The sequence below is a fragment of the Magallana gigas genome, chromosome 4, assembly GCF_963853765.1.
Source record: "Magallana gigas chromosome 4, xbMagGiga1.1, whole genome shotgun sequence".
NCBI classification, from domain to species: Eukaryota; Metazoa; Mollusca; class Bivalvia; order Ostreida; family Ostreidae; genus Magallana; species Magallana gigas.
This window is the reverse complement of record NC_088856.1, coordinates 44,540,163-44,564,352: the sequence shown is the minus strand read 5'-3', so window position 1 is coordinate 44,564,352 and position 24,190 is coordinate 44,540,163. Positions and strand designations below refer to the sequence as shown.

Below are 24,190 nucleotides of genomic sequence, written 5' to 3'. Positions count from 1 at the left end.
AAGTTTCCAATTCTGGGTCACAACACAGGGGCTCGTCACGAAGTTTTTTCAACCTTTTATATATACCACCTCTATACTATAAAATACAAAAGGGAGGAATCAAAACTCGGAAAAATCGCTACCTCCCGATTTCGGTCGCCTCGTATTAATTCTTCTCGGACGTTAAACCCTGCACTCTAGGTATCATTAGATCGGGAAAGGACCATAGTTTTTAGGAATACCTGCAAAATTTAAACATCGGCAACAATTTTAGAAGTTTTCACGCATTTTCTTCCAGTTTACTCTACGGTGACACTTTCTTCGATCAGATGTTGCGCTCTCATTGGTCAATTCAATGTTACTCAAGATAACTCGTACGCGGACTTGTATTTTAGAGGGATTTTCAAACGATATTCAAACTTGCTTTGATGCGAGAAATACATAGTCACGTCCTACCGAATGTCCGATGTATGGTTAAAATATTTCTACATAAATATGAAAATTAATACATATACTCACCACGTAATAAGAACTTCTTCACTCACCATTTGAATATCCCTCTAAAATACGAGTCAACGTACGATTTATCTTGATCAACAAAATTAACCAATGAGAGCGCATGAATAAATTTGGTGCGCAACATCTGATCGAAGAAAGTGTCACCGGAGAGTAAACTGGAAGAAAATGGGTGAAAACTTCTAAAATTGTTGCCGATGTTTAAATTTTGCAGGTATTCCTAAAAACTATGGTCCTTTCCCGATCTAATGATACCTAGAGTGCAGGGTTAACGTCCGAGAAGAATTAATACGAGGCGACCGAAATCGGGAGGTAGCGATTTTTCCGAGTTTTGATTCCTCCCTTGTGAATTTTATAGTATAGAGGTGGTATACATAAAAGGTTGAAAAAACTTCGTGACGAGCCCCTGTGGTCACAATAGAAAGAATAATTTTACCCACAGGGGCTTGGTTGTTGGATAGTGAAGTTCTTAATTATTTGTTCCCGAAGAAAAAATTGATTAAGATTGGTAATCTTAGATGGATTTCTGCGTATTGCAATAAATAAATTCACTGACACCCCCCGTTTCAGTCATGTTAAAAAAGTGAATTCAATGTATACATTTAAAAAAGTAAAGGGACGACACTTGCCATCTTGGATTTATAGGGGGTCCTTGTTTCAAGCTATGTTTTAAACAAGTTCTTCCGTTTCTCCAACGATTTCTGACGAGATCTAGGTTGTAAAATGTTAAAATGACTTATTCCTATCGTCTGACTACATTTGTACGCTGCATAATAAACACATCGTTCAGAAATGTACTAGATACTCGCCAAACTTATCGAAAGCAACGGAAGTTGATGCAAACTCTCCATGTAATCACTGAGGAGATCCGAAAGCATTGGATAAACCAACAGGAATATCTTTTCGTGGAAATTTTGCTCTCTCTAGATTTATCATACATTTTCGGAACATCTCAGTGATTATATGGAGAATTTACGTCACTCAAAAGTAAACTTCCGTTGCTTTCGATAAGTTTGGCAAGTATATAGTACATTTCCGAACGATGTGTTTATTATGCAGCATACAGATGTAGTCAGACGATAGGAATAAGTCATTTGAATATTTTCCAACCTAGATCTTGTCAGTAATCGTTGGAAAAATGGAAGAACTTGTTTAAAACATAGCTTGAAACGAGGACCCCCTATAAATCCAAGATGGCGAGTGTCGTTCCTTTACTTTTTTTAATGTACATTGAATACACTTTTTTAACATGACTGTAACGGGGGGTTTCAGTGAATTTATTTATTGCAATACACAGAAATACACATAAGATTACCAATTTTAATCAATTTTTACTTCGGGAACAAATAATTAGGAAATTCACTATCCAACAACCAAGCCCCTATGATTTTACCGCGACCAGCGATCCGTTTGGTCGATTGGAGAGCTGCAAGAGTAATTCTGATTTGCTCGTTTGCAGTATGGAGATCTCTGGTAGATCTCCATTGTCTACTTTTCAAATAGCGGGTAAAAAATGGAGATCTGCTGGAGATAATTCAGGTCCAGTTCTGGAGGTAGCAAACGAATACACGCTTAGGTCACAGTAGGGTATAGTCCACTAATGCATTTTCCATAGGCGGTAATGTTAACGTTAGGGTTCATAGCTCCGGTCCTAATTTTCGTTCAGCAACGAGGGACCTCTTGAATGAAAGCTCATCAAATTGTCTCTTTCCTGTTAAAATTTCGTGGTTCGAAGTCAGATTCGTTTTCCGGCAAAATGCGTCTGTATTGAAAAACTCTGAAAATGAAAGTAAAAGTAGGGAATTTCTCAGTTTTGGGTGTACATCAAACAATTTCAATTCTTTTCTTCAAATGATATTTCAATTTTGACACTTGTTTTTGAAATTGAAAATCCTCTTTTCTGACATGTGTCAAGCATTCTGATTTAAAATGTCCCAATAAATGTATATACACTCTGCAAGTATAGGGACTATTTTGCTTAAAGGCACTACTTTGTTGTCCTACCGATTCTAAAAATAGTTAGAGGGATATACCCAGTAAGAATTCGTCCCATATACTTGCAATGTAGCAACCGCGAAACTGATTTGCATCGCTTCAATTTTAAGTCTGTTAAAAATAATCTGCAGGAGAAAAACACATTTTATACACTACAAACCTTTTTGAACATGCATATGTAGTTAAATCCACAAAATAAACCATTTAATGGGTCATGGCAGGGCATTTTGTTAATATACACGTTTGAATTTACCTGCTACTTTGTCGAAAATTTCACTTGGAATGTCTCTGATTTTATCATTTACATGGCGACCATAAACAGGGAAATTTCAAACCTGATGTTAAAAGTGGCATTGATTTTGTTGCAAAAACAGTCAATGTGGTAAAATGGGATTATAAAAGAGCAACATTGTAGGCATTTGAGACTAACTTTATGTAAATTAAGGCGGGATACAGCTCGATATATTTTTTTAATATGCAACAAAGCGAGTATTTGGGACGAATTCTATTGTTAAACCGGGTCCTTAGGACATCTGTCATTTTTACGATAGAACATTCTATCTAGGTCACCAGGTCCAGTACATATAGAATATCACACTTTTGTTTTGATCTCGGCCCTGGTATCAGCCCGAGCGGTTGGTATCGGCACAAGCCCGAAGGGCGCGGGCCAATACCATCCGAGGGCTGATACCAGGGACGAGATCAAAACAAAAGTGTGATGTTGTTTATATCATATATCTAAAATCAAAGACTTTAATTCAAATTTAAATTCCAAATAAGGAATATAATTTATCATGAAGAAGCTAGTATAGATTTTTTCGGATTTACAAAACTTGTTCGTTTTTATTTCTTTTTATATGTGTTAAACTGTAAGAGTTGTCGGACTTTGTTGACAAACCATCGTCATTTGAAATACAGTAGAAGGGAGTCTGTCGTCTGAAATGAAGCACTATCTTCTAGAATTCAAAATTATCGCGAGTGAAACTTCCCTCCTACGCAGCTTCGTTATGGGTCAAACTCTTTCACTGGGATTTCAACTAGAAAGTTGTTTGAGAACGTTCATAAGCGCGTCCATTACTTTAACCCCTTAATTTTTACATTCTAATCTCTGGTTTTCTAAGATTAAGTCTTGTTCCATCTTTCTCTATATCCTCCATAATTTAAATGTTGATTAATATCAAATAAAGCGTGCTATTGTTCCAAATACACAACCGTTGTGTGGGTTACCTCCCCTTACTTGGATGCACATCACTCTTTGGTGCTATTTTTGAATGATTATTTTTCAATTTTCGATAATAAGTAAAAATATTCAGACGTGTAAGGTGATAATTTGTATTATGTATTCGTTATTCTATCGTTATTTCACAAACTAGTCTTAATTTAAAGCAGAGATATATGGAAATTATCAATTTCAAATTTGAGGGCAATACACCCCCTTGACGACGGGCTGAGACAGAGAAATATCAGCCCCGAGGGCGATACAGCCCTAGCTTCGGGTTGGTGTCTCACCTAGTCCAAAACAGGTGTTTCAGGGCTGATACACTACTAGGTATATGATATAGTACAATCTCTTGATTTAGCTATATAGCTTGAATAAGCTACGGTATATTGCTCTTTTTAAGCTATTCAAAATAGCTTGATAAAGCTATTTATATGCATATTTTTCATGAAAATGTTTATTATAAGAAAATGACAAAAAATTGCAATTAAGGGAGATGTTTAAACCAAATTAAATTACCAATTTTAAAATTCACCACTTTAAAAGCAAATAACATCGGTGGAAATTAATGCACAGGACGAGGAAATTCTGGCGAACTTACGGAAAGCGAATGTGTCAATGAAATTGCCCCTAGTTGGTCCATTATTTATGCTCAGTATGAGTAATAAACAAATATGAAGAAAAAAAGCTGATTTAGTTGCATTTTATATACCAGCAGAACATGTTCTGATATTTAAAAATATTGACACTTGATTGGGAAAAATGGATCTGGATTTGGGAAAATATCGGATGTGGCATATGGTCCTCTTGTTTATTTAAACCTGACTATATTTTCCCCCTGTAATTACCTTTTGTATGCATGATTCTCATTTTACTTTTACCGTGCAAAGTCAATTTCCTGGTTATGGTAAGCACATGATCAAAATGCATGATAGCATGTAATAATGATCGAAAGATAAATCAGTCTTAGTGATTGAAGTAAGAAAAGTAAGATGAAATAAATTAATTTACATATAATTTGTTATAATACATTACTACAGTATACATTGTATTGATAAAAATTCATAAGATTTTTACACTGAAATTCAAGCAGTATTATGGTAAACTCTCATGATTTTATAAGTCTAGAGGGTTTCATGAATTTCTATAAAATTTCCTGTCAAATAAAAAAAAAATTATTCACTGTTGTTGAGGTGAGCAATGTGGCCCATAGGCCTCTTATAATGAAAGATGTCTTTTCTTTTAGATTTGGAAGATGCAGTTTTGATGACTTTTTATATGCACTGGGGTGTGTGCTTAAGGTCATTGAGGAAAAAAGAGAAATTCTGGAGTGGCAGTATCAGCTTCTCTTTGACAAATTTTTGCAGATGTTTGGAATTTCCTCCATGTAAGTTTTAGGCTGTTAGTGATTAAGGTATTAGAAAATCTAAAATTATATTGATTTGCCAAGGTTTCTATCCATCAGTTAACATTAATAAAATAGAACTGTGAAATGTATGGGAATATATATAAATATATATGGACCGCTCTCTGACAAACCCAGGCTTATTGACATCGCTATTATGACGTAGAAAATCGCACTTGAAAAGTGGACATCATTTTGCTGCTTCATGCTTTCAGCACATGTCAGTATAAACAATATTTAAAACGGTTTTAAAGAGTGCAGTGTCATTGTTGAACATTTTGTGCAGGAATGGATTTCGAAATTGAGGTAAGCAAATATTTTTTATTAAACAAGATGTATGTTTTATTGACGATAGGCGTTGATTATTATGATAAAGGTCATTGACTTACGGAGAGACATTTTCAAGATTGCCGTCTCTGTTATGTTGACATAATGTTCTTTTAGCTGTCCGTTCGCTTTTATATGCTATATAAGGAAAGACACAACACCAAAAACTTACAGAAATGTGTATCGGTAATACAGAATTCACAAAATCAGTCGAAGCCAGTATTTTGATAATGTTTGAACTAAACGAACTTTCTACATGAAAATTGCAAAGTTTTGTTTATAGATGCAATTATGCATTGTCTGTGTATTTGGATGGTGTACAAGCATTAGTATCCTTAAGAATAGTACTTTTAGGGCATTTTAAGGTAAAATAAGTAGATAAAAAATGTGTTTAAAAGTAAAAAGGCGAACTTCTTTGCTTTGTAAGTTGTAGATAGTTTGCAAAAATCTGACACTATTAGTTTCTTTTTTATGCGTAGTGTCCGTGGCGCATTAGGTTAGGTCGTTCTCCTGGTAAATCTTACAATGTGCTATGGGATGTTCAAGTCCCCGTGACATCGCATATTTTTTTTCTTCTTTAATTTGCATTTTGAATTTATTTCTTCCTTTAATGATATATTTAGTTTAACAATAAATATAACAAATGTGAAATATTTACCTACATTTTTTTTTTTAATCAGGAAAATAAAATGTGAATCTTTTTGCACATTATTTTTTATGTCAAAATTAAAAAACAAAACAAAACAATTAAACAACCCTTGGGAAAAGAAATCATAAATGGAATTAATATGTATATATTCTTAATGTTATAAGGACAAAAACAAGTTTATTATATGTACTTGATGTTTGCAGTTTTCTTTTCTCTGAGTATTAATTATAATTGTTTAGTAAGTCATTTTAATCACGACAACTTACAATTATTGAGTAATGACATACACCAAAAAATAAAGAATTAAAAAAAAATTAAAAATATCATTCAAGGGTTTGGGTTTTTCATTAAATGTTTCAATGAAATTATTGTTTTCTTATTGGTGTAAAATATTTATTTTTATTTTCAGGAGCTAGAGAATTTCTTTTCTCAGCACTTTGGATGGACTCCAAACAGCACTCCTGCAGCTTCCCAGGTCACTGATCATGAAGATTCATTAGGAGACACGGCCGACGATGGACCGGCTGATGACACTATTGATTAAGATCGACGGGTTTTGCAGTTTTTTGATGATGCTGTCTTGTCGGGTCCAAATTCAGATGATGGAAATGATGATGATGACGAAAATACCAGAGAAGCTCAGCGTCCATTGAGAATGTACCTCTACCCCATGATGATCCTGATCTGTTCAAAATCAGAGAGATAAAAGATTCGTGGCTGCAGCTGTAAGAACATGTGCGTTTCTATCTTCAGCGATGATACTTTGTACTCGCACATCCTAAACATGAGAGAAATGTCAAAGGAAGAAAAAGACATGTACATCATGGAATCGCATGTGGACAGTTGCAAAGAAACGACAAAAAGGGAAAAGAAAAGAATATGTTCCAGGCATACTTTCATGTTTTCGTCACGTCAACAGGACAACCACATTAGACTTGTGCATCTGAGAAATCGTTTCCAGACAGCAAGTTTGACTGCCTGTAGCATTCCAGGGCTTCGACAAATTAGTCCAAGAACTGTGCCTAATCGTCTGCGCGAGCAAAACATCAGACCAAAACATCCAGCGGTGCGCCCAGTACTGCTTCAACGTCATCGTAACGCCAGACTAGCATGGTGCACACGATACTGCGATTCAGAATACAGGACTGGGCCAATATTCTGTTCACTGATGAATCCAGATTTCTTTTGGATAGCAGTGACAGCCGTTGTAGGGTGTATCGTCGTGTGACGGCAGTTGGGGAGTGTTACCAGGACGCTTGTGTTGTTCAACGTCGACAATTTGATGGAGGTAGCGTTATGGTGTGAGGTGGAATATCAGCAAGTGGAAGGACCCCTCTACAAATTGTCAATGGAAATCACACCGGCGTACGCTATCGCGATGAAATTATTCAGCGTCATGTGATACCCTTCATACAGAGACACCAAAATCACATCACTCTGCAGCAAGACAACACAAGGCCACACGTTGCACGTGTAGTCAGGGACTTGTTTGTTCAACTGAATGTCGATGTCTTGCGGCCAGCTGTTTTGTCGCCGTTCAAGCATGTCTGGGATGAAATGGAAAGACGTTTACGCCGTTTACCAAATCAGCCAGTGACATTGACTGATTTAGGCCAGGCTTTAACCAACATCTGGAACAACATCCCTCAAGCATTTCTGAGCTCTTTAGTGGCATCAATGAGGCGTCGCTGTCAAGCATGCGAGAACGCAAATGGTGGTCACACATGTTATTAATTTTGTTAATTCAATTTCAAATAACAGTGACTTTTGAGTGTGCTGAAATTGACGTTGACATTAGTGTGTTATGAGATGTTGTTATAATACATGTGTTAACAGTATTACAAAAAATAAAATATTTGTTCATTGTAATTTATAAATGTTTTTTCATATATTGAATAATGCACAGTTTCTTTTTTCCGATAGTATAGAAAAGAACAAAGAATTAGTAGAAAATTGTGTAATATCAAAACAATGTTTATACATGCCTATCACAAATCATGCAGCATTGTAATAAACTGCAAGTCAAGTTTACTGTTATAGACAAGTTAAACAATATCTTCAGTCATTGTTAAAGCCATGTGTGGAATTGCAAAGCTTCTTTTTCCTTGGTGAGGATATCAACATGACTGTTGTAACAAATGTAATCAAGGGAAGTGGCTTCTTTTAAATAGTTCAATGTAAAACACGTGCTTGAAAACATTGTCATTCAAGTGACTTAATAAAGCGTTTGTGTGCTTCCGATTCAAAGTCGTGCGCTTATTTCAAACCCAACAAGATTTTTTGACCACAATGGCTTCCAAAATAGCTATCTATCAAAACAAGGAATGTATTTTGAAGAAAAGCGGTAGATTTTTAATTTAAAGTGGTAGGCGGGAGACAGAGCTAAAGAGCGGTGGACTTCCACGTAAATCTGTAAAGTTAACATGTACGACTTTACAGGTACCCTAATTTAATTTGCTTATTTCGAACGCATAACTGACCTCTTTAGGAATGAGATAAAAATATACAGCAGTATTCTAAAACAAACAAACAAAACAATTTTTTTTTTTTTTATTTACTGACCTGCTCAATGTGTACTTTAAATTCTTCGAATTAAAGTTTGATTAAAAGGATGTCTCTGATTTGAAATAAAAGTTTCTTTCCATCTTTACGCACACATTCTTTTAACATTTTGTTGTGACTCGAAAAGATTGTTCCTTTCACTTTTGAGTTCTGAATGAAAATGAGCAGAAGGATAAGTGAACACTGAACAAATGGTGAGCGCTTTGTGTACAGTGAACGCAAATGGAGGAGAGAGCGCAAGTGAACGCAGGGTGAGCGCATGGTAAACACACGGAAAAATGGGAAAGTACTGTAAATTATCATTGTTCATGGTGGACCAATATTTGTGGCTTTCGTGGGTAGTTCTTGCGCACAAATTTACATCCCCACGAAGGTATATACAAGCATTTGTTTAATATTTGTTAAAATTATCCTGAGCTAGCTACAAACAAAATGACGCCCCGAGAACCAGGAAAATCTTGTCTACCCATGAACATTGACCCCCAACGAATTAAAATGATTCCACTATAGAATGTTTCAGGGACTGTATTACAGTAAAACTCATTGAATCTGGATATTTTGCATTTTGGCATGTTGTCCAATCTGGCAAAAATCAGTCCCTTGACATTTTCATATCATTTTATGTTACAAAACATGTTGTGCAATCCAGATCTTTTCTATTTTGTAAACTGGCTGCAATGAAAAGAATCGACTGCTTATGATTAGTGAGAGTTATATCTCCCGTTATCCGGCAACTTATCGATCCGCCTTGTACGGGGTAATTACTACTGAATTATTGATTAATTTTCCTGTCGATGTTATTGATTTAATACCATTAAGTCTTGTTAGAAAAAAAATATGCATTTTTTAAGCAAGTAATAGATAATTAAATATACTTCACCCCATTTTTTCAGGCCGTGATTCTGGATACTGCGGGAGTAAGACTGCCGATATTGTTTGTAATGCCTGATGTGTGGTTACACTTACAGAGTTACATTTTATTTTGTCAAAATGTTTTATTCTTTATTAAACTCTAATGTACATAAATATTTATCCATTGTTCCCTGCATCAAAACAGTTCTTGCCATTACATATTCATCAGCCACCTTTTGAATTGTTGTAAATACTAAAATTAATTCAGTGCAACAGCTTAATCCAGCCAACATTTTCAGAATCACCCTCTGCCGGATTAGACAAGTTTTACAGTATATCATATAATATATTGTAAAAAATTATATGTTACAATACGATATCGATCAATTTTTTTGTATATTATGATATGATATTGACTCATACAATATTGTTGTATATAATACTGTATATAATGATACGATATTTCAAAATATGATACATGTATTGTTTTATGAAATGTACCACATGATATTGTTATAGATAAATTGTATGATATGATACGATATTGTATTTATATGATATATTATTGTATCACATGATGTTGTATACAATATTGTGTCAAACCACATGAATCTCAAAGATCATTACTATGATTATCATATGTATAATAATATGATAGAGGGGGTCTCATAAAGGTGATGCCTCATAAAAGGTGGCGCCTTGTCATGGTGAGCTTTGTAATCAGTGATTAACTATGTTTTTGTTAGTGGTTTAAGTTAATTTTTTAATTACATGTACTTTAAAGTTTTTAAATCACTGGAATATATATTGTAGGCATCAACCACTCATGAGTACAAAGGAAGCCAAAATAATGAGCAGAACAGTGTTCTCACAGCCAGATTTACTATGTACAACCTCAAACCCAAGAACAGACCGACCCATATTGTTTGTTTGTGAGGTATATATACCAACTTATGTCAGACACATATATTTTATTTGTTAGCTCACTTGAACCAAGGCTGTAATGAACTTTTCTGATCCAAACTTGTCTGTTGCCTATAATTAAACAATAAATGCTTTCCTTGGTGATTCATGTGGGATATGAAGGTGGCGATATTGCAGAAGTAGGTTATGTAGAGTTTTTCTGCAACGAACGCTTCCTTTATAACTAGCATGAATCATCACAGAAAGCATTTTATTATTTATATTCACATCTTTTTTTTTTTTAACAATTCATATATTGATTGTAAAAGGAGGTAAAGTTAACTAAACTACTGTTAATGTACATCAGTATGTTAGCTAAAAAAAAGAGTCATATCGTCTCCTATGGGAATTTGGGTCTGACATCATCATGATTATTTCATGCAGTCTGTGATGTTTATTAAAAATGCATCACTGCCTATTTTATAAGAAAATATACTGAGTATACAATGATAATGTTAAAATTGCCAATAAAAATATAGTTGTTTGGTTTTTTTTAAAGCAGCAGTTTCACGAATTTTAGTTACACAAAACATAATTCATTTACTTTTCTATATATTATTTGATATACGACTATTGGTACAAAAAATTCAAATTAATGATAATTGGCAAATTTTACTTATATTTCATAAAAGTCAAGGAGAAATGATTCCCAATTTTTTCCTAAAATTAGCTTATTTCATGCAATATCTCAAATTTTACATAATAGACCCATTATGATATTTTAATTATATTTTCTGAAATTTTTAGATTTTTCTAACAAGTTTATCATAATTTGATAATTTTTTTAGACTTATAAATAATTTCATTATATGTTGAATAAGTAATGGATAAAAATAGCGTTTTATCAGTGCAAAAAGGTCAAAATATCAATTAGATGAAGAAATTGTAACATTTTTCTTCATGATAATTTTATTTATTTTAGTATAAATTTGTATTTGATGCCATGGTTCATTCCGATAATAAAAAATAGAGGGAAAAACAATTTATTTGCAATCTGCACTTTTAGTGCAGAATGGTCATATTAAATACACCGTAGCGCCAAATGAAGCATATAGACCCCAAAATTTTGTTTTGAACTTTGGTTAAAGCTGCTTGGTCCGATTTAATATCAAATTTTATGTACGCTTTTAAACGATGGCTATGCTTACCAGGTAGTATATGTATAATAATAGACATTGCAGTAGTTTTACCCGTCAATTATGCCAAATTTCAATGAAGAAAAATACGTTCAAAATTTGCTAACATAACAAACGACATCAAAAAGTACTGCGTTATTTCGCCTCATGTTAAATTTCACCCCTGACAACGAGACGGGTATGGTTGTATTACGACTTTGACATCGCTTTAAATAAAGGTCGAAATAATCAGACAAATTACAAATAAACATGTGTACGTTTTGTTCGCTAATATTTTCAAAATCTGCTTTCTTTACAATCAATGCATAGCATGCGGGTTGAATAACCATAATCATTCGGGGGACGAAACCAAGCGGTTTCCTTTTCTAAACATTCCCGTGATGCATTTTGGTTTGTTTTTTCGTTTGCCCAAAGAGAAATTATTTTTATTTACTTTGAATATTTCTAACTTTGAAAGGAGACTCATTCTGCTGGTGTAAATAACTTTTTAAGATAAATGATTTGTATGGAAAAAAATTTGATACTGTAATTACAAAAAAAACGGACCAAGCAGCTTTAAGCTTTGTGTGGAGATTTTTAAAAAATACTTCAGAAAAAAACTTTAAGACTTTCGAAAGCAGGATCCAACGTCCTTAATTGATTTAACATGATTCCTATGATAAAGTATTGTATTATATGATACACTATTGTATTTTACAATTCTACCATAATTTATAATATAATAACGCGCGTTACTCAATATGTATGCACACGCCGCTGCAGTTTTGAGACTGTATACTTCAAAAAATCATGATTCAATGCTATAATATCATATTTTATATTAGCGTGTTGTTAAGCATTGTATCTCATGATACCATATGAAATGAAATTTTGATTATCAAACAATTTCTTAACATATACAAAATTGTGTCAAACCACACTTAACAGTATCAATGAATATCCAAGACCATAAACTATGATTTCCATATAATATGAAATTAAAGATAGTCTCATAAAGATGCCTCATAAAGGGGATGCCTCGTCTTGGTGAGCTTTGTAATTTGTGATTACCTAAATATGTTTCTTAAAAGCTTTGCATTTTATCAAAATAAGTCTTTGGGTATATCATGGTTGGAAACTTTTGAATAGGGGTCATTTCCCTCACAATCATCCTAGGGTCTGTTTAAACTTCAACGCTTGTTTTAATGAGCAAAAATTTATAAATACCATATATTCCCATCAAATCAGTTGTTACAGAAATGAAACTCTTGTGTTTTTTAACTCACCTGAGCTGGGGTCCATCTATCGGTCAACTGTCTGTAAATTTTTCACATTTTTCCAGATCTTCTACAATTTTCTTTTTTGAGCCAATTTTAACCAAACTTGGTCCATCATTAGAAGAAATGGATTCAAATTTTATCAAATAAAGGGCCACTCTCTATATCAAGGGGAGATAATTAAGAATTTGTTAGTATCTTTCAATTATCTTCTTTTCAAAAATAGTTTAGCTAGAAAAGCAAAATCTTCTGTCGATTGTAGCATCCAAAATTTCTGTCGCATTTATCTCAGCAAATATTTATCGCAGATGCTTGAAATTTTTACACAGTGTGTGTTAAGGCATGCCATATCGTGGGATTTATTTTTGTACCATTGGACATCAACTTCCTGTTAAATGACGACTTTGTTTATTTTTAGCAAAATTTTTCAAACAAATTTTTGTCAAAGAATTCTCAGCAACTGTTTATCGCAGATGCTTGAAATTTTTACACAGTATTTGCATAGGCATGCTATATCGTGTGATGTATTTTTGTACCAATCGGACGTCAACTTCCTGTTTAATGAGTACTTTGTTTATTATTAGCCAAAATTTTCAAATAAATTTTTGTCAAAGAATTCTCAGCAACTGTTTATCGCAGATGCTTGAAATTTTTACACAGTATTTGTATATGCATGCTATATAGTGGGATTTATTTTATACCAATCAGACGTCAACTTCCTATTTAATGAGTACTTTGTTTATTATTAGCCAAAATTTTCAAAAAAATTTCCTTCAAAGATTTCTCAGCAACTATTTATCGCAGATACTTGAAATTTTAACACACTATTTGTTTTGGCATGCCATATTTTGTTGGATATGTTTTTCTATCAATCAGATGTCAACTTCCTGTTAAATAATGACTGTTTATTTTTAGCCAAATCTTTCAAACAAATTTTCGTGAAAGATTTCTCAGCAGCTATTTATCGCAGATGCTTGAAATTTTTACACAGTGTTTGTTGAGGCATGCCATATCGTGGGATATATTTTTGTACCAATCGGACGTCAACTTCCTGTTAAATAATGACTTTGTTTATTTTTAGCCAAAATTTTCAAACAAATTTTCGTGAAAGATTTCTCAGCAGCTATTTATCGCAGATGCTTGAAATTTTAACACACTATTTGTTTAGGCATGCCATATTGTGGGATATATTTCTGTACCAATCGGATGCCAGCTTTCTGTTAAATGTTGACTTTGCTTATTTTGCATATTCACATCAGAGCGGGGGTATCACTCTTGAGCATTTGCTCACAGATATCTTGTTATCAATAACCATGTCAATGCTAATCTCTAAATCAGCAGTTTTAAAATATATCATCTATCTATTATCTACCACATTTCAAAATAATCAACACCTAATCAACAGTGTTTATCATTATAAAACATATACACATACAATTGCATTGTACCCAATATGTATTATAAAACACTGTTACTTTTATAAAGAAAATCAATTTTCCAAATCAAAAAAAGCTTTAGTGTTATCAAATAATCAGAATGCATGCAATCAGCTTAAAACTGCAAATAACTTCAATGTTGGTACATTTGCATAAAATACATGTGTGGCTATATAAATACAGAATTTTATCTCAATAATTTACTAAATAAACCCTTAGTAACAGCATTACAATCATGTTTGATATTTTCAACAATATCTTTAAAGTTAGATGAGAATCATAATAAACAAAAGTATAGTTATATGTAATACAAACATTCATGTTTATAATTATGCACATCAGATTAAACCATTTGATCCAAACAGGAAAACTGTAATGATCATTACATATATACATTTATCTATGTTTCCATAACACAAAGGTATTTACATATATGATTGTTTATTCACGAGTTTTTCTAACACACATAGCTCAGAAAACCTTTATGATACATGTAGCATGCAATGATGCAATAACAAGTACACCTGATTTTGTATCAACAGAGGCATGCAATTTAATTATAGATTTAGGATTCAAACCCCCCCCCCCCCCCCCCCCCCAGTCTTACACCCATCGAATAATTATATATATATATACTAACATTTAACACTATTCCTATTTATGGAATGATTTTGAAATATATGTTACATTTAACACTATTCCTATTGTATACACTGGACATCAAAACATTCTTTGAACTTGTCAATATCAATGTCTTTGGAGGCTGCCATTACTGCACCAATGACTTAAAAGTACGACATCTTTCATCATTTGGCTGATTTATAAATAGGCTAGGGGATCACGTTTCAAAAAGAATCCCGACTTTTGATAGCAAGATATGCCAAGGGTTAGCGAGGAGTGGGGCAGATCAGAAACCCTTGGCTAGTAAAGATGAAACTACCACCATTCACTAGAATGAAAATTTAAGTCTAGATTATGTGATTTGAAACGCACTCTCTACCGCTTCAGGTTTCTATACACAACCAAAAATAGAACAGCTTAGGGGATTTTGCAATTCAAAAGACATGAAAGTACCCCGGGTGGTAACGTTAAAATATTTTGCAAGGTGTCACGAGTACTTTTGGATGGAGAAAAGATAGCATACAAACATTTCCCATTTTGAATTTTCGTTTTAATCGATATTAATTGTACATTATTGAAAGATATATTTATTATATATATTATATCAGAACAGACTATAGCTAGGTATATATATCAAATATATCCCTTTGATACAAAAATCCTTCATTTCAGTTCATGCATACGTTGTCTTTTTTTATTTTATTATCCATATGCTCTATTGCATACAATGGTACTTATTTCAATCGATAGACATCAAGTGTAATCTGTCTCAGTTTTATATTCTGATAGCCTGGGAAATCATTTAAGATGTGAGATGGCGTCATGCTATATACTATTAAGACTTTTGTACACTTTAAGTTTACTTCTGCCTATTGTGTTGTTTACATACTTTAAAGGGAAAACTGAATAGAATCATATTACAAAGTAAAATTGTTGATATTTTGGTGAAATTACTCATATGTAGCTACATAAAATAACGTACACTTACCAAAATTGTGCAAGTTTAGCTTTGCCATCACAAGGTTTTTGTTTCCGGAAAAAGTTATGCCGATTGGTTCAGACTGAGCAACAAGGAATACCACAAATAAAATTTTGCATAGGATGATAAGGAAAAAATAGATTAAGGATTCACCCCCCCCCCCAGTCTTACACCCATCGAATAATTTTGATATATATATGTAACATTTAACACTATTCCTATTTATTGTATACACTGGACATCAAAACTTGAAAAAACCAATGTGATATAATGATAAAATCATTCTGTTACAAAGGGGCGACGTGTTTTGCTAAGAATATCTAGGAAAAAAATTGAAAACCCTTTTATACAAGCATTTACTATACTATATTGTCCAGATTTTTTATATGACTCCATAAGGCTGTTTATATTGTGGCCATTGTTGGCCAGGTGAGCAATGAGGCCATGGGCCACTTGTCAAAGGTTGCATTTCTGTAGCCTTGCTATCAATACAAATCATTCTGCGATCGCCAATTAAATACTGTAATAAATGAGCGTTAAAAGTGACTTGTTGATTGGACCAATTTTCTCAAGGTGTAATATGAGCCACCAATCAACTTGTGTCAAAATTTAAACAGACCCATGGATGATGGAAAGAGAAATGCCCGCTTAATCAGCTGTGGGTTTCCAACAATGTGGGTATATTAAAATTCTGAATATACTGAAGACTGCAATTGTTACCTTAGGTGCAGCCAAGGGAAATATTTGTTGTCACTAGAATACAAAATATTTTGTTTTAACTTGCAGATAATGTGTAAGTATAATAGGTTTTATATACCTGTATACAACAACATTTTAGGTCAGTGGTTCTTGTTCATAAAATGAACATTATTGGGGTTTTATAAGATCAAATAGTATTATAATAATGCACATTGTTTTTTGAAATGTTTGATATCCTCTAATCCTAGTGTTGTAATGGACATTCAATCAATTCAAGTTCAAATTAAAGATTGTTTATATTATAGCGTTTTGGACTTAGAATATTTTAATGTACTTTTTAGCTTACTTTGGACTTCCATGATTGTAAGGTATAGTATTCTGTGAGTGGGCTGTTGTGACTCTAACTTAATATATGCAGAATTATTGACTGTCATAATGTCTCCTATACATTGGAATCATCATTGTTCATGAGGGACCAATGTTCGTGGCTCTCTTTGGTAGCACTTGCCCACAAATTTACATCCCCAACAGCATATAATCAACCATTTGTTTGATATTTGTTTACGAAAGATATTATGTTACCATGAACCTAGGAAATGTTGTCTTCCCACGAACATTGACTGTCAAGAACAAAAATGATTTCACAAGAACTATCTCAATGAAGTTGCGTCCTTTAAAATAGAATATTTAATTGAAAAGGTCTATAAATGTTAATTAGCAGTTACCTAAACATGCTAAAATTCAAATCAGAAATGTTTTTTTATATTAATGCTATTAAAATTAATTTAATAATTTTAAAAAAATGGAAATAAAATCTTATATAATAAGAATTATTAATATGTTAACCCACCTGAAAAGGACTAGAAGTGATGTATGTCTAATTCCCGACTTTAACATTTCTTCCATTGAAACATGCAATGCATGTTTGCATTAAACATTCAGAATTTCAGAAAAAAATTGTTCTTGACGATATAAGGTTCATTTAAATTCAAATCATAAAATACGAGGGTCAATCAAAAAAGTCTTTTTCCATAGCTATGTTATTTAATGTCATATAATTATTAAATATAATAGACTAAATTTAACAATTGTTTTAAACAATTTTAAATAAGAAGAAGTCATATATTTCTTTATTTCTAAGAATTATTTAGAACCTAATCCTGCTAAAATGAGGTCATGGCACACGGTCAAACTTTGTGTTCTGTCAACAATAAACCAAATCATGTTGAAAGTAATATCTCCATAAATTAGGCTTTAAACTAAAAAATATTGAAACCTAAAATTAAGAATTGTCATGATATTCTTTGAATTAAATTTTTTGGAAAAAAATATCGTGCTCGGTATACCAAAGATTCAAAACATTTAATGGCTGCTTGACGTGGATTATTGTTTAATTCCAGTCATGTTTTTAGCTCACCTGAGCTGAAAGCTCAAGTGAGCTTTTCTAATCAAAATTTGTCCGTTGTCTGTCGTTGTTGGTGTTGGCGTTGGCGGCGTTGTCGTAAACTTTTCACATTTACATCTTCTTCTTCAGAACCACTGGGCAGATTTTAACCAAACTTGGCACAAAGCATCACTGGGTGAAGGGGATTCAAGTTTGTTCAAACGAAGGGCCACGCCCTCTAGGGGAGATAATTTAGAATTATTGAAAATTTGTTGGTATTTTTCAAAAATCTTCTCAAAAACTGTTAAGCCAGAAAAGCTGTAACTTGTATGAAAGCATCCTCAGGTAGTGTAGATTTAAGTTTGTTCAAATCATGGTCCCTGGGGGTAGGGTGGGGCCACAATGGGGGATCAAGTTTTACATAAGCAATATATATAGGGAGAATCTTTAAAAATCTTCTCAAAAACTGTTTGGCCAGAAAAGCTCAAATTAAAGTGGAAGCATCCTCATGTAGTGTAGATTCTAGTTTGTTCAAATAATAGTCCCAGGCTGGGGGTAGGGCGAGGCCTCAATAGGGAAATGGATTTTTACCAGGAATATATAGAGAAAATCTTTAAAGAGCTTCTTCTCAAAAACTATCAGACCAGAAAAGCTCAAATTGGCGTGGGAGCATCCTCAGATAGTGTAGATTCAAGTTTGGTTCAAATCATGGTCCCTGGGGGTAGGACGGGGCCACAATCGGGGAATAAATTTTTACAGAGGAATATATAGAGAAAATCTTTAAAAATCTTCTTCTCAAAAACTATTAGGCCAGGAAAGCCCAAATTTGATTAGAAGCATCCTCAGATAGTGTAGATTCTAGTTTGTTCAAATTATAGTCCCCGGGGTAGGGTGAGACCACAGTGAGGGATGAATTTTTACAGAGCAAGATATAGAGAAAATCTTTAAAAATCTTCTTCTCAAAAACTATTAGGCCAGGAAAGCCCAAATATGAGTGGAAGCATCCTCAGATAGTATAGATTCAAGTTTGCTAAATCATAGTCCCTGGGGGTAGAGCGGGGCCGGAATGGCAGGATGAATTTTTACATAGGAATATTTAGAGAAAATCTTTAAAAATTTTCTGGGAAAGTTTTCAGTCTGAAAAGCAGTAACTTGTGTAAAAGCACAGGTTGTGCAGATTAAAGTTTGATGAAACCATGATTCCCTAGGCTAGAGAAAAGTGGGGCCACAAAATCGTGGTGGATAATAATGTGGATAAAAATTGGCAGATTTTAATTTTTTTTAGCAAGATTTACTGTCCTTAGTTGTCAAGATATTTTGATTTTGATACTGTATAAAGCTAATTTGATCAGAGTTAAGGCTATTGTTGCTCAGGTGAGTGATGTGGCCCCTGGGCCTCTTGTTATCATAAGGATTCAAATGTCTAAGACGCATTAACAGTAAAATTGAGATAAAATAGAATTTAAAGAATAGAAAATGATTTGTGTACTCATATTAGCATAAACAAGTTTTAAAAAGATAGAGCAGTTGTTATTGCTAAAACATGGATGGTTAAACACATAGCATGCATCATTTTCTATTTAAAGCGTCAAGCTTATGCTAGGTAGTCTTCTAGCGATCGTCCAAATTGGCAATTGTCCAGATTGTTCTTCAGCACTGCCTTCAAAATGCACATAAGAAATGAGTTTCTTGAAGTATTAAAAGCATTACAAGATTTTTATTCCATTTATTAAGCTACATTGTGTACAAAAAACCTAACTTTGCCTCTCTGATTATTGACAACTCATTGCATAAGTATAAAGGATGACTGCACTTAAGGACATGCGATATTTGCTAGAAAATAAACTTTAAAAAAATGATTTTTTCTTTCGATTTGCAGAAATGGTCAACATCTAAATTGCAACTTTACGTATTTGCGTTAAATAAAAGTATGTTGTTACCAAGTATGAATTTGTTTTTATAGTCGGGGGTCATCACGATTTCTTGAATCTCCTCGATATGATAATAAGGACGCCCACTTTTATACTGATTTCGTACATAGCCAGCACATGTTCTCCGCTTAACAGAAGTTGTATATTTGCATTATCAAAGTTATGTCACAGGGAGATTAATAGACAAACAAACAAGATAACAATTGTATCTAAAATAGATTTTTGCGCCCCGTAAGACTATATATAAATGAGATAATTAAGTTTGCCCAGACCTACAAATTTGATATATAATGATAAAATACAGTCATATTCATTTTCATAGGTCACTCCATATTTCAACATAAACTCCAAATAGTTATGACTGTTCTTCATAATTATTCAAAAAAATGATAAATTTCAGTCATTTACATGAGATCACGTTAATGATTAGAAATCATTTTTGAAAATGATGGAATTCAGTCTCACCCCTGACTGTTCCTGTATTAGAAAAAAACAATGATTTAATGTACTTAAGTTATTGAATTAAATCATGAACAGTTTATTCTGATAGATTGTGATAAATTGTGTGAAGTGTTTCCCATAGAAGATGCATCTCCAAAGCTATGACACTTAATATCTCAAAAATTAAATAAAACCCACCCACACCCATTCAAGCTCTAAAGCTGAACACTACTCATAAAAGGCACTGTATTTTGCATACATAACTTCTCTTTCATCACCACTCTCTTTACAGCTGCATACTTCTTGACAATTCAAAGTATTTCACTTTAGAGATCTCACCTATGTGGAGATATGTCTTTTATCGCTGCTTTGGTCCTGATGAAATTATCTACTATTTTATACTTTGTTAATGACTAAGAAGATGTTGACATCAACTGAACAGTTTATTGCATCTTTTACAGGTGACACTTGATGGCTCGAACTTTGATCTCTCGCAGTTCTTGATCTCTTGAAGTAATATCATGGTCTCGATTTTTTTCTTATATAACTAAGCAAATTTACTCCTGATCTCTCAAAGTAAAACATGGGTCTCGTTATACATATTTCATTGTTTTTCACTCTTGATCATTACTCGAAGTGGTTGCTCATTTTTTTCTATCATAGTGTTTATAACCATACTAGAATACTAGTTTTAGATCCTACATGTACATATTATATGCATACATAAACTACCATTTTATTAAATTATAAATATTCATAGAAATGTAATTAATTATGGATCTATATGGTTGTGAATATTAACATCTTGTGACAAGTATAAAGCTTTTTAGGTCTTTTTAGAAAATTATTATTATACAGCAGTGTCTTTCATCTTGGGTTCTATACACAACAGGTGTTATTGTCTAATTTAGTTTTTTAGCAATTACTGTGGTTTCATCAATATTCGTTGAATACCAATTTTCGTTGATTTCGTTCTTAAGTTTATCCTTGAAATTAAATATTCATTGAACTGCAATTTCTACTAATATTTTGTATTGATAGGGTCATTGGCCATGAATTTACGTATCCTTAAAACTGTGATTTTTACTTTATCCACAAAAATTGATACCCTTAAATATTAATGAAACCACAGTATTGTACTTTACAACTATATTTGGACGCTTAAACAGGTGTACACGAGATGCCGGTATTCACACCTTTCCACAGACACTTGTTAGGTAACCCATTACAATCTGTCGTGTGTATAGTCTGAATATATCTTATTTCTACTTTGTTAGTTTCATGGCTTTTCTTAATTTATAAAAAACAAAAAAAACTGTCCGTAGATATGTACAGGTACACAAATAACTACACGTAAGACTATTGGTGCTATCTGTAGAACAATTTAGCAACTCTATACATGCAGGATTTTCAAACATATTAACTTGCGATAAAAATATCATTTACCGGGTACATTAATGTACCAAAAAACTTATTAATTACATTGTAAATAGTTGAATGAGATAATAACATTATGCAAGTACATATAAGCAAAAACACAGCTCTTTTTAAATTTATTTTCAATCTAATATATGTGATGTGAAATAGAGTTAAAATTTTAAACGTCGAGATCAATGTAAATACATCGTCTATTGTACAAACTTTTAGTCATTGTGTTGAAATCATTGTGAAAACCATGAGTCTAAAATAAATGAATTAAATTCATACAAATAAAAATCACAGAGAGAGAGAGAGAGAGAGAGAACGAGAACGAGAACTTGTGTGCTGATTATAATACTAAATTAAAGTTTTATCACTGAACTATATTATTATTTCAAAATCGGTTAAAATCATTGATACGTTTTCAGCAATTACCATAGTCGTAATGCAATTATGCCAACTTCGACATTAGGGCATGCGACATATCTTCAATTTTTTCTATTTTTTCCTATCTCCATAATGTGAAGATTTCCACTTCGTTATTTCATTATTATATTTTTATGTAATATGATTCTTTTTTTATTAAGATATAAAGTATATATTTGAAAATGTAAAGTATGACTTTAATTACAAGCATTCAAATGCATTTTGCATGCTATTTTTAAGGAAAACTCAAAATATTCTAGCTCGGAAATGAGTCTGGTAATGACTACCCTGAATTTTTGGGAATGAACAGGTTTAAATGTTAATAAATAAAGAATAAAATATCAAGGAAATTTATATAAAATTTAGGGACGTCTCGTCTGTCCTTAAGTTTCTAAAGTTGGCCATTTGAGCGGAATTTATCTCAGGACTCAGGACATGTGCTTTGCCTGTCAATCAGTTTAAGTATAATAGTACAGATCACGCCATGCGCCGCGTGCTACTTGGCTCCTCCTATATGGCTAGAAGAAAATTATCGAATAAAAACGTTTTTGTTTTATGTTTTTTGAAATCCCTATTTATAAAAGTTTTCCTATTTGAAATTATTCAACAATAATTTCCTTCCGACTTCATGATTATATAAGTCATGTACTTGCGACCAGAGTCTTTTTCCCTTGTATTATTTTTGTTACTAGATAAAGTACAGTGATGTGCCATTAGTGATCATCCAAATTCAAAATGGCCACCATAGTAACATGACGCTTTGGAAAAAGAAAATGATGAAATAAAATAGAAAAACACTTTAAATTACCTTAATATTTTGTTATGTAGCCCTTTGACCTTAGTACTCTGTGTATCCGTCTAGGAATTGACCTATATAGGCTCTGCACATAGTCAGTTAGGATGTTTACCCAGATGTGACGAATGGCCGCCTCCAGTTGATTTTTGCACATAAATGTTTCATTGCTGTTATTAAGTTCACATTTGAGTCTTAACCAGATATTTTCTATAATATTTAAATCTGGACTCCATCGAATGCATGTTGTTCTGCACCTTGAATTCTTGGACGATTCGAGCTCTGTGAATGGGGGCGTTGTCGTCTTGGAAGATGTAATTATTCCTTGGAAAATGACGAGCGATAACAGGCCATAGTTGTTCATCAATAATATTGATATACTTCTGGGCATTAATATTACCATCCAGAACAGTTACAGTACCCACACCATCGAAAGTAATGCAACCCCATATCATTAAACTGAACTTGGGCGTTGGGGGTGTCGATAGATATCATGGCATCCACTCTTCGCCGACCTTTCTCAAGACAAATATACGATCACTTCCAACATCCACTTTATTCATCACTGAATATAACTCGGTTCCAGTAATTGTCAACAGTTTTAAATCTGTTTCCTCTACACCAAGAAAGCTGGGCTTTTCTGTTCGCTTCTCGAATTCGAATGCGCTTCCGAACAACTCGTCTAAAATATCCCTGCTTGTACAAACTTCGCTGAACAGTTCTTTTTGAAACAACAGAGTCCCTATTCTCATTAAACAAAGCTGTGATGTCGGATTATTTTCTATTTCTGTTTTCCTTCACCAACCTCAAAAGTTTACGACTGTCTCTGTCACTCAACTTAGCATGCTTCCTTTTCCGACGTTTGTTTTCAACACTTCCCCGCTTTCTATATCGGTCAATTATAGATGAAATTGTAGGTCTGGGTATCTCTAACCTTCGTGCAATATCTGAATGTTTTAACCCTGATAGATACAAAGAAACGATAACTTCTTTCAATTCTGTACTCAAGTCTCGACGAACGGCAGCCATGTTGTTTTCAAGGGAAAACCACAGCAGATGAAAATATTATTGATACGTAATTATGACAAGTGACAGTCACGTTAATACGTGTTAAATATAGTCAGGCTTTATCAATATGGACGGTGTTATTAAAAACCATGCAGAGCGCCGGTAAACGCAACCAAAAATTAAAGGTGACGCAA

At 33.2% G+C, this 24,190-nt stretch overlaps 1 protein-coding gene across 2 annotated transcripts in view; it reads left to right on the top strand.

Annotated features, from left to right (window-relative positions):
- LOC117692474 (uncharacterized) overlaps window positions 1–24,190 on the top strand; it is a 47,148-nt gene that overhangs the window by 514 nt on the left and 22,444 nt on the right. The window contains exons 2-4 of one of the 2 annotated variants that reach the window (XM_034480277.2): window positions 4,956–5,096; window positions 10,318–10,441; window positions 16,936–16,962. In XM_034480277.2, the coding sequence (XP_034336168.1) occupies window positions 4,956–5,096; window positions 10,318–10,441; window positions 16,936–16,962 (292 nt within the window). The remainder of the gene's footprint in view (window positions 1–4,955; window positions 5,097–10,317; window positions 10,442–16,935; window positions 16,963–24,190) is intronic. The other variant, XM_034480278.2, reaches the window with a different exon arrangement.